This window comes from Scardinius erythrophthalmus, assembly GCF_964197995.2.
Source record: "Scardinius erythrophthalmus genome assembly, chromosome: 1".
Lineage (NCBI taxonomy): Eukaryota > Metazoa > Chordata > Actinopteri > Cypriniformes > Leuciscidae > Scardinius > Scardinius erythrophthalmus.
This window is the reverse complement of record NC_138221.1, coordinates 66,241,980-66,261,728: the sequence shown is the minus strand read 5'-3', so window position 1 is coordinate 66,261,728 and position 19,749 is coordinate 66,241,980. Positions and strand designations below refer to the sequence as shown.

General features: G+C 35.2%; 1 protein-coding gene across 1 annotated transcript; it reads right to left on the bottom strand.

Annotated features, from left to right (window-relative positions):
* Positions 1-2,741: 2,741 nt before the first annotated feature.
* timp2b (TIMP metallopeptidase inhibitor 2b) lies at positions 2,742-12,588 on the bottom strand. Its single transcript, XM_081383791.1, has 5 exons — positions 11,783-12,588; positions 6,064-6,164; positions 5,136-5,244; positions 4,893-5,017; positions 2,742-4,475 (listed from the first exon to the last, which is right to left on the bottom strand). The coding sequence occupies exons 1-5, from the start codon at positions 11,892-11,894 to the stop codon at positions 4,278-4,280; spliced, it is 645 nt and encodes a 214-aa protein (XP_081239917.1). The 5' UTR covers positions 11,895-12,588; the 3' UTR covers positions 2,742-4,277.
* Positions 12,589-19,749: the final 7,161 nt, after the last annotated feature.

The following is a 19,749-nucleotide window of genomic DNA, read 5'->3' as shown; positions in this document are numbered from 1 at the left end:
CATATTACATGTAATTTGATGTTACATATGAAATGTTCTACCATTCCTGTTTTATACAGATAAATGAAGAATTCAAGAGAATAAGCACTGTAAGTCTTGAAGCCACCTTTATGGCCAAACTTGACAAGCCTACCCCAAAACTGATGGACCTGGCCTTATCAAAGGGAGAAGCTAAAGGAGAAAGAATCAGAAAGATCAGGGACATGCTTTTTGAGGTATTGTAAATTATTTAGACCATCACACTAGAATAATTTAGATTTGTGTTTAAAATGTCAAGTTGTTGTCATTCACCTGTTCAGATTAAAGTATATTTATTTACTGTTGGCACTTTCTCTTTATTCTTTTTTTTTCATTTTTATTAAATAGAACAATACAGTTGAAGTACGGAGAGAAGTAGCTATCCGCTGCCTTGTTGTCTATCTTGGAGAGAAAGAAGAGGACCTTTTCAAGGAATTTGCTGTGAGTATTACAACATCTTGAAAATAAAATTAAGAAAAGTAAGATTAACTAAAAAAATCAGCAATAATAATCCAATTCATTAGCTCTAACATGCTATTTATATTTTCTCTTGCTTTACAAGAACACACAAGAGTTTGAAGAAGACATTGAAAGGCAAGTGATGACAATTGCCATCATCGGCGATCAACCTACTTCAGGATTTGACCACAAGACGGCAACCATTTTGGTTGAGGGCATCAAAATCCTGAATGGAATGGATATCTCAAGGTGCTGTGCTTAATGGACTGAAACCCAGTGCAAAAGTAATGCGTCTGAAGAACAGTATTTTCTGAAATCTCTACTAATTTTGTTCACTTTTTTTTTTTTTTTTGGTAATTTGAAGTCTTCTGTAGGCTGATCTTTGTGTTGTATTTCATACTGCTTGAACAACTGAGGTTGGTATGAATGTCAGTAGCATTATATGCAATCTTCAATGTTTTAAAAATGGGGTTTACTGTGGAGAAATAGTTTTACAGATTGTTTGACACTGTGGAAAAATATGTAAATGCCAATAACTTTGCTGTGTTGGAATTTATTCATTGTGATGGCATAACTGAGTATGCATACAAATGTTTTAAAGGCAAATCTGTAGGGGCAGTTTGTTTATAATTTGTGGGGAACACACATTTTTGTTTTGTAAATTGTGCAAAGTGCAAAATTTTGAAACTCAATTTTGAAAACTGCAGTTCAAAATAAAAATAAAAAACAGTTAACTAACAAAATTTTTGTTGAATGAATTAATTTCTTAAAAGCAACTAAAACAAGAAAAAAAAGCTAAACAATTAAGGCAACATAACATGTAAAGCAACAAAAAATGTATGTAAAAAATAGTTGGAACAACTTAATTTTTTCAAGTACTCAACTTAAAAAATAGAGTTTATGCTACTTAAAAATACCTCTGTCTAAAGAGTAAAAGGTAATTTGCCTAACTCAATATAGTTTGTTGGCTGAACGTAATGTTATTAGAAGTTGTCATAACGCAAATATATTGATGCAAACTGTTGCGTTGATTTTTTTTGTTTGAACTACACAATATTTTTTAGAGTGTATTATTACTTTTTAAAAATCTGGACGTTGTATTAAGTGGTATATTGTGTATCTAATTTGTAAATTGTTCTACTGACTAGGGTATGTAGATGTATAAATCCGAAAATAAACATTTTTATCCCAAATTTGTGCCCTTTATATATAGGCAACATGTTTATTATAAAATATTATATATATATATATATATATATATATATATATATATATATATATATATATATATATATTGCAAACAACATGTTGCCTTTATAATTTCACTGTTTATAATTTAAATTCATACTCGTATATAATTATTTTTAATGCATGAAATGTATAGTTGCATTTATATATTTAATAGTGTCATTCACAAGTGAACCTATTTAGGGTTTTTTGGAAGCAAAAAAAAATAAAAAAAAAATACCCCACCTGTAGTAATAATCTATGGGAAGATAAAGAGCATAGGTATGGATTCTTAAATATAATAAATCCGTAAATATGATGGCACAGAACTGGTGAACGAAATAAACTGATTAAATACATGTACAGCTTACACATTAATTGATGAATTACTATATTGTCGATGTCATATAAGCTATCCTATATTTCCATATATAAGAGCTGAAATGATCAAATCTGATCTACTTTTTTTTTTTTTTTATTGTTGCCAAATTATGATTTTTCCTCTTTTCTATGTCTGCGAAGTGTCATAAGTAAAACAACAGCAGTGCCGCTAGGGGTCGCAGCGCTCAGTGTGATATAGCAGGTTCCCATAGCATTGCAATGTCTCGTGTCAGCTCAAACCAAGGTGAATATTTACTTTTGAGAGATGTACTAAGGATTTTTAGTGACTGACTAGCTTTAGAAACATAGGCCCTATCTATATTGCAGTTTGTAGTACTATTTGTTCTGAGAAATGCACTTATTATTTTGCACATGTTAGGGATGATGTGAAAAACGCTCCAAAGCGACTGAGAAAAACTATAGGCTAATGGTTCAATAGCTGAGTAAAATCACTACTAATCAATAATAATATCTACGTTTCTTATTCTGCGACACGTTGAAACACAATACCATTTAATAATACCTCAATATGTAGCCAGTAAAACGATCACTGTTCTTTAAAACACCATCGAGAAAGAAAACGAAGAGGTGAAAAAACATGGGCAATATGCTGCATCATATGAACATTACTGAACAGATGCTGAAAAATAATAATTAATTTGACATTTCTGCTCTTTTATTCATGAATACCATAACAGTTTAATGAGTATTAATAAGCTTTAAAAGACAAGCAAAGGCTTTAGCTCTCAGCTAGTCTTCCCAAGTGGTTCCAGCACTGGAAATCTCACACTGCTTCAAAAAAAGTTGTTGCATGCAGCATGATTCATAAGGGAAATTAACACAAATGTACCAAAATATCATGGGGAAAAAATTTGTCTAGACATAAGAATGCAGTCATAAAATGAAAGCATTCACTAATTTTACCAATAGTTTATTTCCTTGAAGTTACAAAATAATAAGAAAAGATCAAGAAAGAAAGAAAGAAAGAACACTATACATACTGTATATTTTCTGGATGCATGATTTTGATATAAATTAAATATATTACATTAATGATTTCCACATCTATGTATGTTTCTATATGCACAGTACAGTATAGAGTACAGTATAGAGTTCACATCTTACTGACAATATACATCCCTTACACACTAATGAACTCAGTTAATTTTACCAAGCAATGGTCTGGATACACTTATTCTGATTATTACCTATTCTGTTTTATTAATGTTTTCTCCATTTTAGAATAATAGTCTTGTAAAAACTATGAAATGTGGAAATTATGCAGAGACAAAATGTTAAACAAAACCCAAACCAAGTTATATATTCTCTTATAACCTTCATGAGTTCATATGCTGGATACCGGCTGGCTGCTATATATATATACCGTATATTATAATTCGAGAGTCAAAAGTGTGTACATGATCTTAAAAACCTTCTGCTTTAATGCTTGAAATTGGTTTCGAGACAAGTGTAAATGCGTAGTGACTGTGTTTGAGGAACTAAAAAAAAAAACAATGTTGTAATTAATTTCCTCTTTATTGGAGAGCAATAATATTACAAAACAACAACAACATTTGGGTTCTCAAAGTGCTTAAAAGAAACTTTTCTGCCTGTCATAAAAATATTTCAACACTAGAGGTAAGATTCACTTGATATATTAACATGCAACCGAATGTACTGTATGTCATATCTGGGGTAATATTACAGCAACACAAATCACACTAAGATCAGAAGAACAATACAGAACACCAGATGATTTTCATTATATTCACTGCATAATTCATAATACTCATCACATATTTACTACTTTAGAGTCAATGGTGATTTTAATTACTTGTACTTGCATTACTGTCATAATGTGAATAATACTGTATGGCTAAAAAAAATCATTAGAAACAACATAAATTAAATGTATGATATTAAAATTTGACTTTTGACCATTTAAACATATATATTTGTAATGTATATTACCACAATGAAAATTGGAGGAGGGGCATCTTTGTTTTTTCTTACACAAAATATGATTCAGTATTTATATTATTACAAAAATATTACCATCTATATCTTTTTTTTTCTTTTGAATTTGGGGTGAGCCCTTCACAGCCCAGTTATTTCATGTCATCATTTTCAGGAGATTTGCAGAATGAGTTGGTAGCTGTGTTTCTGAATGACTGATGAAGCTGAGGGCTAGTTTATGGTTCCTCAATGTCCATGAAATCTTTTTTGGGCGGAGCGGACCCCCGGTACCAGGCGCAGCTGCTGTCGTTCCTCTTCACGCAGGTGTAGAGCTGAGCCTGAGTACCCTGAACCGTCCCCTCCACAATCCAGTCCGTCCACAGGCACTCTGTGGGCTCGCTGATGGAGCAGGGGATGCTGGAGCACTGGACCACCTGCAGACACACAAGAGGAAGAGCAGTGAGACAGACAGACAGACAGACAGACAGACAGACAGACAGACAGATAGACAGATAGATAGATGGATAGACAGACAGACAGATAGATAGATAGACAGACAGACAGACAGACAGATAGATAGATAGATAGATAGATAGATAGATAGATAGACAGACAGACAGACAGATAGATAGATAGACAGACAGACAGACAGATAGACAGACAGACAGACAGACAGACAGACAGACAGACAGACAGACAGATAGATAGACAGACAGACAGACAGACAGACAGACAGACAGACAGACAGACAGACAGACAGACAGACAGACAGACAGACAGACAGACAGACAGATAGACAGACAGACAGACAGACAGACAGACAGACAGACAGACAGATAGATAGACTATACCTTGCAATCACAGCCCATCTGATAGCGTTCACCCAAGCACTTTTTCTGTGTCAGACTCAAAGACTCCCAAGACTCGATGTAGTCGCAGAGATTCACACGCAGTGTGTCGTTCGAGTCCATTTTCCCTGTGCAGAGAGAGAGAGAGGATGCTGGAGTAAAGGCTACACTCCTGCAGTTTACAGGAGCCAGAGCAGGGGCTGTTTCTTGAGTGCTCTTCCCCACAGTTTGTTAATTCCCTCTTACCTGTAATCAGGTATTCCTGTTTGCCATTGCTCTCAAGACTGACCCCGCACAGAGCAGAGGAGGGGCCCGTGAAGACGGTGTCGATCTCTCCCTCGGGGCCCTTAAACATCTGGTGAAAGAAGAGGATATGAAGATGCCATTTCATTAAATCTGGAACGTCTTCTTTGGTTTTCAGTATCTTGAAAAGGCGATTTTACGATAACATGTATATGAACGTATGTATGTATTTATTTACACAAGTATTGTGAAGTCATTAGCAATAAGGAACAATGAAGCAACTCGGGCTCATTGCAAAAACAGGCCTGTGGCGAAATATTAGGTTGCTTGTTGCACATTTCACAACACTTTCAAAGTGAAATGTCCAGTGAGTGCAAAAAGAGATTTATATTAAAATGTGTCGTGTTTATCCAAAACAGATGAGCGTGAATCCGGCAGCATTTTATTGATTGTTGTACATATAGAAATTGCCACCTTCACTAAACATAACCGATAGTGTAAACAGGAGATACATATTCCTGCAGTTTTAGCTTGTTTCATCAAGTCTTTGAGGTATTTTATCAGTGCAGTGCTGTACCAAGCAAGGCTACTTGGTCATAAAAGTAATGCATGTGGTGCTGTTATGTGATGCAAACATCAAAATGTGTTAGTTTACAAATCATGCACTAAAGTGTTTTGAGGTCATAACATTAATACTGTGCAAGGAACCACTTAAAAATGTGTCTTTAATCTGCACATGCCATCATAATTTGTGTGAAAAGGAATAAAAGTTGTTGGTGTTTCTAGTGTGTACTTCAGTGTGTTTTCAACTGTATGTACAGGAACAAGTACAAATGTTGGGAGATTTTTAGATAATTGTATCACAGTAACGGTGTATATCTTATAATTACTGTTTTGTCCTTGGATTCGTGTAAGAATATTCTCCACTAACCTTGATCTGTTTGACGTCATATTGGATCATTTTGATTGGATAGCCATAGGCATCATTCCCGGTAACCACCTCCTTCCGTCCGACTACTTTGGCTCTGATGACTGAAAAAACAAACACATTCATTCAACCTGAAATGTTTCTGGCACGTTTTACCCCCCCTCTCCCCTGTAGATGTGTGTTATCCTCCAAGCGTGGAGAGAGGGGATTTATCTGGTGTGTGTGCCACAGGTGCTGGGAGCGGGGCGTGTGTATGGACACACATGAGTGTTTGATTAGCGGAGGGCCGTGTGAGGAATGTGCTCTCAGGAAGCCAGTCAGCAGTCTGACTCTAGCAGGACGCCTGCCCCCCCGCTCGCTTTAATCTCCTCCCTCACACCGCCTGCTCCCCACTGAGCTGCTGACATACAAATACCAAACGCTCAGCCCGAACTCATCTCTCTGTAAGAAGCGAATTCAGTGGGTAGGACCTCAGGCTTTGAACACAACAGAGATTGAAAGACTAAATTTGTACATGAGAGCTTCTTCCTCTAGCCCTCTGGAGCTCGTCACGTGTCGGTCAACAATGATCGAAATTATTATTTTTATTTCAATGAAATTAATGTACTATATTTTAGTTCGATAATGTTTTTTTATTTAATATTTTGTATTTTTAGGGGATTTTATGGTCCTAAATTATATTTACGCTGTATTTATAATGCATTTATTCTAGGGCCGTGCAACAATTAATCGCGATTAATCGCATCCAAAATAAAAGTCTGTGTTTTCATAATGTGTGTGTACTGTGTATAATTATTTTGTATATATAAATACATATATGTGCATGTATATATTTAAGAAAAATGTGTTATTTATATATAAAATATTTATATATAATATAAATATACAGTATACGCATGCACATTTAAGAAAAATGTGTTATTTATATATTAAATATTTATATATAATATAAACATACAGTATATGCATGCACATTTTTCTTAAATATATACATGCACATGTATGTATTTATATATACAAAATAATAATACACAGTACACAAACATATATTATCTAAACACAAACTTTTATTTTGGATGCGATTAATCACGATTAATCGTTGCACAGCGCTAAAACCTGAAAATTACATTTCCAACTTAAACTCGTTGTAAATATTGAATGCTTAAGAGCAAAGGCTTAAGTTTGATCCCTATTCAAAGATGACACTTGGCAGATTACTGTTGAAGTGAAAAAAGTTTTAAAAAGTAACTTATAACTTAAGTTACTTAAGTTTTAAAACTTAAAAAAAAGTTACAGAATTTTACGTGAAAAGTGTGCAAAAATACTATTTTAAAATTTTCACTCTAAAACTGTGAGAAAAATCAAAGCCATACATATAAACAAGCTGTGCTCAAGATTTGAGCCCAATATCTTAAAAAATGAGCTTTCAGTGAGATTTAGTTTGGCCGCAGTACCATAAGTTTTCACTAGATGGAATTCGTCTCTCATTCAGTTCCAATGCGCTCAATTTAAATCGTACAAGTGTGACTATTTTTTTCAGGACCATTTAACCTATTCGTCCATGTTTTTTTTGCGTTCATATAGCAAGGGCCAAAACCTTTATCATATTTCATACCATTCCCCAAAAAAAATAAAAAATCATGTAACATTTTTGAGGGCCAGCAGTGTTAGGTGGTTTTCCTGGTGCTCTACCAATCAGAATCAAGCATTTCAGAAAACTGTAAAATAACTGCAATAATATTTCCTGTTTTTACTGTATTTTTGATCAAAAAAATGCAGCCTTGACTTCTTTTAAAAACATTTACTGACCTCAAACTTTTAAACGGTATTGTATAGGAATAAGAGAGATCAAATATCCCAATAAAACTCTTCCCCTCATCTGAGTCTTCAGAGTGCCCATACATACCGTCCGCATATTCATCCGCAAACACAGAGCGTCTTTTCTATTGGCCACACACTCAGAATGCCAAATACACCCACAGGGTCCCAGTCTCAAGTCAGGCATGCCTGTCTCATCAGTAACACACATACAGGGTTTATGCTGGTTCAGTCACAGCCTCCCTTTTCCACACATTCATTCCATCCCGAGGCGGAAGTTGGACACACAGTGTGGGTGCTGTGTTCAGGTATGTGAGGGGGAAAGGGAGCCCTACACATTATTCATTTACTGGTTCTGTAGGTCACACGGGAATACCGTAACACTTTCTAGAGTGCACGTGTCGACCGACTGCGTTCGCCCACGATCAAATGGAGTATACGTGTTCGACTGTACGCATACACTAGCGTACTCGTAAAGAATGACGTATACTTTGGGCTTAACATGACAACAATGTACTAAAAATGTTATTCGCTTACAGACGACAATGTTGTCAAAACGGTCCCCGTTCACATGGATCTGCGGAATAACGACTGAATATGCTGCATTATTCATGCCAGGCCAGTAGTTGGCGATACAAAAACACTTTGCATCGATAGACCGAACATGCGCATGATCTCAGTCTTTTCACAAATTGGCATTTTTGTAGTTTGCACTGAGACGATAATGGTATTGTTTTCAAAAACTTGTTGAAACCCATTTTAAGGCCAAATAAACGGCCAAAATGCATACAAAGTTGTCCATTTTTAGTTCAAAATGGTGTCGTGTAAATGAACCATCGATTTATTCAATAATTAATGACCTCTGCATCATTGATTCTGTTGTTGAACTGAATTGAATCAACAACTAAATTTAGGTGAATGGCAACACTATTGTCGACTGTAGAGCTGCTTTATATTGAATGAACTGATGAACTTTCCAAGATTGACACAGTTATTGAACTGAACTTAATCAATACTGAACTAAATTGAGCTGAATAGTAGCATTAGTGTTTTCTGTTCGAAGCTGAAATTGAATTTGTTTCATAATTGTTTAATTTTACCAACATTAACACTGTTGTTTGAACTGCTTTGAAACAATCTGAACTTTATAAAGCGCTATGTGACTTGACACTTTCCATCAGGCAAATATGATGTGGGAGTTTCAATCTGCCGGCATCATGATATGCCACATACACGAATGAGACTGTCGATTCCTGTGGCGAGCAGCAGATGTTGTTTTCAACCAATCACTAAATGTACAGGTGGGTGTGCGGTCATTGGGGTCTGACTACAGTGACCCAAGTTTCACCATCCCTAGTCATGTAATGACCATCTAACTACACAATATTATATTGCTAGCATGTGGCAATACTTTCTCAATTTTTGCAGTTGTAATCAGCCTGTTGACAGAGGTTTTACTCACAGGGCTACTATAGACAGTGGAAAATGCGTAGGTCATGTAATGGCAGGGTATTCTAGGGACACCAAAGGTCAGAGGATCTGAGGCGGGTTACACACAATGACACAATAAAGCTAAAATTAGGCATAAGATTCTCCCCATCACTTCAACATTGTAGAAATGCAGATGTAGAAATGTGTCAAGAGATAAAGATTCTGCATTAGCCTCATAGCATAATTGGCTAAATTATATTTAAAAAAAAATGACTTAGGCAATTATGCTATGAGGCTAACGCAATATAGTTTACGCAGCGGTCATTCCTATAGTTTGGTGTATTTTGGACTGAGCAGGTTTGTTAAAAATGATGTTAAAAAACACAAAAAATGTGTAAAAAAAAAAAAAAAACATCTGAAAATGCTCAAGTATAACCTAATAATTCAGATAAAAAAATTCATATAAATGTAAGGTATTTTCCACCCTGTTACATGACATATTTACAATGCAAAGACTAACAGGCTGGATGTTTTAAGCTATAATGATGTCCATTACTATAGAAATGAACAACATGCTAGCTAGCAGATGATTAACATTAAGGAGGAATTTTAATTGATTTATAAAAAATCTATTTAAAAATCAATAAATAAACGCTTTCATGTCCAGTCTAAATTGATACAACAGGGTGGACATGTTTTATGCTATTCGGTAAGTCTTCTAAAAAATGAGGGAAAGAGGGAAAGGTTTATGACTAACACTTACTTTGTTCTTGGAGTTGCTTTCCCTCTAAGGTAATGATGTCACTTCTGCCAAGTCATGTGATTTAGGTTAAGATTTTAAAGGGCAAATAGCACCAATGTAACAGGGTGGACTGTTTGGGGGACATAAACTAATTAAATGGTTTTACTTATATATATATATATATATATATATATATATGCATCAATTGCATAATATATAATAAATTGTATTTTATGTAAAAGAGAATAAGTAAACAAATAACCTAATACTCAAAATTGATCATTTAGAAATATATATGTGACATTTAATTCAAAGTGAAGTTGAGAAAACATGTTAGGGGACATGATCATTTGTTGAGTAATTCAAAATATATTTATTTATTTATTTAATTATTCTTAGGTACTAATCATTATGGTTTTTTGGTTCATGAGGTACAACTATATAACATGTAGAGTGGGATGTGTCCCAAACAAGTCAGGATTCAGCAGAACTTGTAATTAAGGGAAGTGATGCATTTATTTTTTGTTGCCAAGTAATGTCACACCTCAATGTATTATTATACAGAATTTAACAGGTGTGTGTAAAATTGTTTTATAATGACTTGTGGATAGTGAATCATCCAATCAGAGTTTAACATCAGAATATTATTTGTATGGTTTTGAGTCTTTTGTTTTAATTACATATTATATAATGTGAGACTAGTCATTCATTTATGAATAATCTCTTCTGGGTTTTTTTTTTTTTTTTTTTGCTCATAAAGCCAAAAAAAGAGAGAGAAAATAATCAAATGAAAGATGAAATACCTTTCATTTCTACAGTATTTAATTCTCTGTATTATATTGCCACAAAAACAGCAGCTATATTGTGATTTATACCGTTACAATGATATATCTGCTACAATACTTAAGATATACCACCCATTTCCGGTCCTTGTTACACCAATAAGTATAGTGAGTAATATTAATTAACATGCAATTACTATAGGGATAGTGTTAGGGTTTGGTTTACAGTTAGTTGCTTGTAATTATACATAATTCACTGTTCCTACAGTAAGTACATGTAAGGTGTAACAAGAAAACTGTTAAATAAAGTTATCATCCGCATTGATAATTGAGAATATTAAGCAAATGAAACAGAGCGAATGAAACTATCAAGAAAAAAAATAAAGACGGAAAACATGACAGGCATTTGGGAGCATGTTGTTATTCCCACTGATATAGCCTTATCATATTAATTAAAGCATAGCGCATAAGCAATTGTAATATTCTGACTTCTGAGGTATTAGATCAACATTAGTTGCTCTGAACACTAGAAGAATCAAAAGTGTATGACATCGGATACACTTCTTCTAAACTTCAGATACAATGAAAGCCGTTTATACACATGTATAAAACATGAAATAATAATAAAGGCAACAAACAAGCCTAATAACATTCCAGCAATGTCACTTATTAAAAAAAAAAGTTTTTCTTTTACATTTGTAATTAATACAGACTGCCGTCTAAATGAAAAGTAGGCCTAATACCCCCTTTTTTAAACTTTATTTGTATTAAACAGTTGTTTCTGCATAGATTAGCTACGATTTTTTAGAGAATGAAATAGGCTATCTTGTCAGATGCTGTCTCATGTCACACACACACGCTATTGCTACCATCCGCACACGACAGAGAGTGTATTAGTGTAATCCAGACATGGCTATGGATATGAAATAGTTAATGCATGGAATCTTACCGACATCCGCATTGCAATACGCTTGCTGAGGATGTTCAGGAGAGCAGCTGCAGGCTTCAGTCAACTCGGATCCGCTCAGGAACAACAGCAGAAGGCCAACGACAACACTCATCTTCACTGCTGACTGCGACAAACGCGTGGATTTACTCAAACAAGCTGCGTCCGGAGACTTCAGAGAGGGTCAGATGAAGAGCTGACAGGAGTGAGAGGACTAACCTGAGGACAGTCTGAATGCTTATTCGCTCTCTCTCTGTGAATGGCCCTGCTTTATATTCCTCTCTTGAGCTCCGCCCATTTCTTGTCTGACTTCAAATGACTTTTTACTTTTTGCACTGACTTAGTCATCATGCACTCATAGTGTTTAAGCCTCTTATTGATATTTTGTCTTTTTTATGTTAGTAGATTACAGTATGAGTAATATTTTAAGGACAGTCTATTGCAGAAACAGTGTTGGGCAATGCTCTGACGTTTAGTTTGCCCTTGACCTCACAATGACCACTGACTTCCCTGTTTTAAGCCCATTTCTAATGCGTAGTACAAGTGTTCACTTTTGAGCAATGTGTAACACATTCTAAAAGGTTCATATTTTCAGCATTATTGGTCATCGAAGGGGCACGAGAAATAACCTAAAACTAAAAAGGTTTAATAACACCAATACATTCTATGTGTTGAATAAGGAATTTACAGTCATACCACAATCTATTCGGACACCTTCAACATTTCTCACATTATTAGAGTTTATTCACTATAGTTTAGAAAATAATACTAAAATATGACAATAACTCAAATCAGTTGATATTTCTCTGGTTTTGTCCGTCCTTCTGTTAGACTGTCTCTCAGATGAATTATGTTGAATATCTGTCAGCTGTTAAATTTAACCACACAATTAGATAATACCAGTTTAGATCAACCAGTTACCAAGCAATGCTTCATTGTGTTCAGTCTGTGTGTGAAAAGAGCATTAGCAATTAAAGAAAAAACACTTCAGCAAAACATGCTCAGGTCAAAGTGTCTGAATTATTTTTGGTCCCAAATTTGTATAAATGTAATCCACTGTATTAAGAATATTTGAGGGTACTATACGGTTATCCGGACCACACTTGACCACAACCGCTCTCGGTTGGTCGTAACCCCAGTGACGGGTAGGTTTAGGGGCGGGGTAGGTCATCACATGTGGTCCGGATAACCGTATAGTACCTATTTGATTTATAATATGTGACAGTTTACTTTATTTTGCTCTCCTCACTTACATAAATGAACTATAGTGTCCTGCACACACTAGCAAAAAAATGTCCAAAATGATATCTGGTGTCTGAATCATTTTTGCTTTGACTGTACATGTAAAGACTGCAGCAGGGCAAAGTTTTCATGTGCGTGTCAAGATATCAATCTTACATTTTAAGTTTGTTCACAGAACGGGATGCACATCACAGAGATGTCTTGATGTCTGCATTTACTGCATCTGCAAGATGTGTTTTTTAGAGTGTTTGCTCATCGGCAAAGATGTTTTGTGTCAGATGTTAAATAGACATTTGGAAAATGTCTTTACCGTGTTTATGACTTAGAATGTATCTAAACCTGCTTTTTCTAAGATGTTTATCAGATGTTTGTACAAAACTGATGTTTTTCAGATTAAGTTGTCTATAGCAGACATCTCAGAGTGTCTGTGCTGGATATCATCTTGCCCTTGGTTGACACACACATGCACGTTTGACATTGAGATAAACTGTGTGTCACACAAGTGCATTTGATCAAGGCGCAAAGGAGAATTTCGGATTTTGTGTCCATCCATCAGAATTTCCCAGCTTCCCATATTAAGGGTCACCTAGGCTACGTCACAATAGCTATCCGTCTGTCATCATATGGTGTGACGTGGGAAGAAACGTGCTCCGTCTCTTTGTCACTTCTCGCTGATTTTTTTTCTGCTGAATCGTCTTTTTTAAATGCATGCGTCATTTTTAAGATGTGTTACCGTTATTGCAACAAGATACTCTCTACGCCTCTGTGTTTGAAATGGTAAGTTTGAATTCTTAATGTCCTTAACAAGGAAAGAAGAACTAAAAGTGTATGTAGAGAATTTCCTGCATTTAAGATACAATGAAAGCCTTTTCTACACATGTATAAAACATGAAATGTAATAAAGGCACTAAAAAACCCTAATAAAATTCCAGCAATAAGTCACTTAATAAAAAAAGTTTGTATTTAAAATACTATATGATAGACTGTTTCTGCTGATTCATCTTTTTTAAATGTATGTGTCATTTTTAAGATGTGTTGCTGTTATTGCAACAAGATATTCTCTACGCCAAATAGCAAGTCTGAATTCTTCATTTTCTCAAGAAGAAAAAGTCCTTCAATTTGTAAAGATTTTATTAGTTTAATTTAATCTAAAGAGAGAAATAATGCACTAATTTATAAGTGGAACACCAGTGTGTTGTCTATCATGATATAGAGATTGCACAGTTTCTTTAAGTAAAGAGAATTAAGGAACTCAAATCAGGTGGAAGTAGATGAAGGAAGTCCATCTTGCATTATTCTCTGTTGAAATCACAAGTGTGATCCAGATTCAGGGAAACACTTCTGCATCACTCCCTCCACCCACTCCTTACTTTCCCTCTCTCTTCTGGACTTTCTTTATAGTAGTGATGTGGGCCTTAGCAAACACCACAAATAAATGTGGCAAATGTGGTGCTTCCAGACAAATGAAGAAATCAGACATATCTCTGCATGCTTTACTACTTCAAGTTATGTCTGGCTAGATGTCGGCTGTAGATAGATGGATCCTCTCCTAAAATGAGGGGAATTTTCAAAAGACTAATTCTGTGTCATTTTTCCTCAAGACTAATCTCCCATGGCTCAGAATGTGTTCTTGTGGTCCACCCTTGCTTTATTAGTGTGAGAAGCCATTGTGTCATGGTTTTAAGACTACTTGTACATCATAACAAATGTCTGTAAATATAGTTTTTATGATTTTGGTGGCTGCTCAGTTACACTGTGCAGTAAAACTGTCATTGCTCATTCTCATAAGTGGGTATTTTGACTGGCATACCGGATTTAAAACTTGTTCACACCTGTTTCATGCATTCTGTAATGGTTTCGTTTTCACTGTTTCCTGCGGTTTGTCTGAGTCCCCCCTCCTTAGTTCTATGTTTCTGTCAGGAATCTGAGTGACTTTTTCCTTGCCATGTTTGTGCTTTCTGCGATTCAAAGAGAAAGAGCATTTCATGACAGTCTCTCAATTCAGTCACCATGAAATAAAAAATTTCTTTTGATGATAAGTGGTTTATCTGTGCACATGATTATTTTTGTGAAAAACAAATACCTTGTAATCTTTAATCGAAAGATTAAATGACGTAATTTACAACATTCAAGTATCGTCAAGTTATGTTTATCACAAATTTTACTGATAAATTGAAAAACCCCATAGGAAAATCTTGAGGGAACCACTGGCAAATTAGTCTTCTGGGTTTTTGACGTCATCCTTGCACCACTCTATTCCCCATAAAGTCCCGCCCTACATTTTTGTCTTGTTCCAGAAGTTGTTTCACTCAGATATGTCACTTTCGGGAAGAAAAGACTGTTCTAACCTCTGCAGTCCTAATATAGTCTGTCTGTCTGTCTGTCTGTCTGTGATGAAAAATGGTGAGACCTGCACTCAAGTTCAAGTACAAGTTCAGCTCTCAAGCACAAGATGCTGAAAAAAAAGCAGTGATGAATTTCGAGCTGATGAATGATAGTGACAGCCAATCAGAATCCATCCTGCTTTAAAGAGCTCAGGCATTTAAAGCAGCAAATGACAAAACTGTAGTGCGGAGTTATACACAGAATGTTATAATGTGTTGGGTGTGGAAGCAAATATCATTATAGTTATCTTTATAGTAATGGTTCTCGGTGTGAATAGGCCTTTACACCCATACTCCTTATGACATTCATGACCTCAAAAGTCTTATCTGTAAGACAAAAAGTATTTAATCTAGATTTTCCACCAAAATGTGAATGATCCATGCAAAATTCGCCTCCACTAGGATGTTGTGGTTTGTTTCCAGGCCGTTATTATGCAGCAACTATGGAATTGTTTGGTGGTTACAGTCTGTGGTCTCTCGCTATAGCCCAAAAATGAAGATTTTTTTGTATTATCCTCCATCATCCTTATAATTTGAGGTATTATTCATGTCCGTCGGATAAATATGGGATGAGTTACACTCCAAAGTTGATGAGGTTAGGTTTGTTCAGATCCTCAGCCCTAAGTATGAGCAAAAGTAATAGAGACATTGCTCTTGTTTTTACACAATACCACTAATGATGGTCTCAAAGGGTCATACGGGAATTAGTCTCAGCCTCAGACATCAAGCCCACCAACCGTTGGTTAAACGATGCATAAGGTACACAAAATGAGAAACACTTCAGGAGTTTCGAAGTCGCGATCTGATTTGTTGACCTCTACAGGATGGCCGACAGACGTGTGTCGCGTTCTTTAACAGTCCGCCTGGAAACAAAGCAATCGTGAAGCCAAACCCCCTCATGGAAGAAGAAAGCTGTTGTGTTTATAGCTGTGACAATGAGTGATTACCAGGATCAACTTCATTTCATTTCATTTTTTATTTATTTGGATGGGACAGTGCATATTAATGAATGTACAATAGAAGTTGACGTAAATACGCCGGATTTAGCACAATGCTAATTTCCATCCGTAGTCCCAGACATAGATACCCTGGAAATCCAAGAGTTCTCGCAAGAGCACAAGTTGAATTTGCTCAGCGAGTTTACTCTGTTGTCGAGTAATGATGCTCATTAAATATGCCCTTGTATCCGAGCTGCACCAATCACATCGGGTTATCTGATATAGGCGGGCCAGAGGCGAGCTAAACAGAAGACGACAGTGCTGTGACGTCCAAGTCATTAGTAAAAATTGCAAGATGGCTATGGATGAACACCAGTTGTTTGAAACGGCTTTGGCCGCTACAATGAACGAGTTAGACTTGGCTTTTTATCTAAAAGAGGAACAGAAGACGCCGCTAGAATCGTTCCTTTGCAAGAAGGGCGTTTTTGCAGTTTTGCCGACCGGATACGGCAAGAGTCTAATCTACCAGTTAGCTACGCTGGTAGCTAAGCGTATGGGGCTTGTTGTGATTGGTCGTAGTGTTATCCAATTGCGTGCAGTGAGATTTTCAAATGCATGCTTGGTGCCGCCCCTCGAGCTGGCCGATTTTCATTAGTCGATGCCAGACCATTAATCTTTCAGATTTAGGTCTGGATTTACATGCTAAGACATAAAACAAATAAATAAATAAATAAATAAATCCGAAAAAACATACATAACAACTAATATAGACATATAGAGCTAAAAAACATTAAAGTACCTATACTATATAAAGTAATACTAGTATTATATAGTATATAAAGTACTTCTTACCTAATATTCACAGTTTTGATTGTTATTCAGCCATATTTTATGCTGTTTCTTAAATAAAACAAAAGTGGGGCTACCTCTAATTTCCGTAGGCATACTGTTCCAATTTGTGCAACCTTTAATAGAGAGGACGTTTTGTGCAAAATTAGACTTTCTAAATTGTACTTCACAGTCCCCCCTGAGTAATTGACCTAGTACTCGTCTCGCTATTTCTCTTTTCGATAAAAATCCCCCAGGGGTGGTGGGGCCTTCCCATTCATTGATCTACAGTATATATGAGACAATTACTTTTAAATACTTTAAGATTTTCAAAACTTAGGAGTTGATACTTCTCTAGAATTGAACAAAGGTGAAACGACTGTGGTTTCCTATCAAATACCTTAACTGCTTTTATTGTAGAGTTTATCAATGGGTTTTAGTGCAGTGACACCGTCAAATGACCATGACTGTGAAGCAGTGTTCAATGTGAGAAAAAAATCATACAGTGGAGATAGGATTTAGCAGCTTCTGTTGCACTGTAAAAAATTATTCTGTGGCTTAGTAAATATTACAGAAATGTTTAACTTTATTAACTTAATAAAATCTCTGTATATTGTTTACTTGATTGTTTGAGTTAAACATACCAAAATAATTGAGTAAAAATCCAACAGTTAATTTTATCTAAAATTTACAGATATATTTAAGTTTTTTTCAATAAAATAATTTAGTATTTGACTAACCAATTATTTCTTTATAATATACTTAATATATATGTGAAATTTCTATCAAAATATTTGAGAATGTTTAATTAAACTGATCTGTTTCAAGAAACAAAAAAAAATACTTAATTCAAATCAATATTATTAATATATTTAACACGCTCTTAAAATTGAGTAAGTTTACTCAATTAAAACAATGCCCCCCCCTCCCCCACCCTCTGACGTGACGAAAACTCGACGGTTGGAGTGAGCGTGGTTGAACTCTCCAGTCTCCAGAACAACAGCTCTCTTCTCAGCGTCGCAGATTTGGTGCATTTTCACTGTGAAATTCAGGTTGGTGTATGTTTTATTTTATCTATAAAATCATTACTGTGCTTTAAATCATATTTAATGCAAAACAACATAGCCTACAGAGGCGTAATTCGACACCTAAACGAGACGAGAGCCGCGTTTGTCTTTTTGCGTGATTGAAACGCTTTGCATAAACACATGACTGACTTTCATAATGATAATGAATATAATTATTATCATTTGGATGATAAAATGTCCTCAGAACTATCACTTTTTGTTTATTGGCAGGTTATGTCAGTCGCTCGCAGTATATTTCGGCTGTGCCTCAGACAGTGACTGTGAGTGAAGCAGGACGGCGGTATGAAGTTCAAAGTTCACCCGCAGAGCGCGAGTCTGTCTCCGGCACGAGGACCAGCGCAGATTCGGTGGATATTGGATAACAGAGTGGTTGATTACACTTGAATTTGGCTACCTGAATGTTTAAATATTTCATTTTTACTTGTTAAATAAGTTTAAATGCAGGCAATATTGTATACATGTTAAAAACAGTCTAAAATGTGCTGTATTGCTGTACTCATTGAAAATAAAGGCCAATGTAATGTATAATGGTGGTTGTCTGGAGTACTATTTTACAAAGGTTTAGAGAAAATAAAAAAGTTAATATTACTCATTAATAAAAACAGTTAATATTACTCATAAATATTGTTTTTTTAATGTTTAAATGTTAAATTATTTCTACTCAATTTTATTTGTTAATGTACCAGATGCAGTTACTCAGATTTACTTAATTTTTTTACTTGCATTTACTCAATTCATACAGTATATTTCATTGATTTCACAGCTTTAAAATTTACTCAATTTTTTTGAGTGTAAAAATGTTTCACCAATAAAATTGAGTAAATAATAGTTAAACTTTTTACAGTGTGTAATGAAAGACCTGATTTGTTTGTAATTTTGTAAATTAAATTTTATAGCATTGGCTTCCTTTTTTATGCGTTTTGTGAAAGTGAGGTTCAAATCTAGTATAACCCCAAGGTAGTTAAACTGGGCTACCAACGCCAAATCCTCACTTCCCAAAAACACAGAAAGATCTACTTCTTGTTGGTGGTTTTTCAGTGGGCGTCTTACAGTCAAATGTTATAGTATTTGGCTTCATGGGTTCTTTTTTTTGGTAAGCTTCTTAACAACGGTCTTTTTGGTATTAAGAATGAGACAAATTTAATTTAACCAGTTTTGAACTTTGCTTAGTGCATTTGTGGGGTTTGTAGCTATTATCTTCGCTTCTTGCACATACATCTGTACATTAAGCTCCGGACAGACAGCTGGGAGATCATTAATGTACATTGAAAATAATAGAGGCCTTTCAGAACATGATTGCTTAGGAAAGGGGATTTGACACCATCTATATTAACACACTGCGTTCTATTTGATTATGATTGCAACTAAACGCTTGATTTTCAAAAGTATGTGAAGTTTGCAGTGCCATTGATGCAGTAAACTTGCACAACATTCTTGAATGAATAATTTATTATATGCACACCGGCCTGTTATCGTATAGGCACATCGAC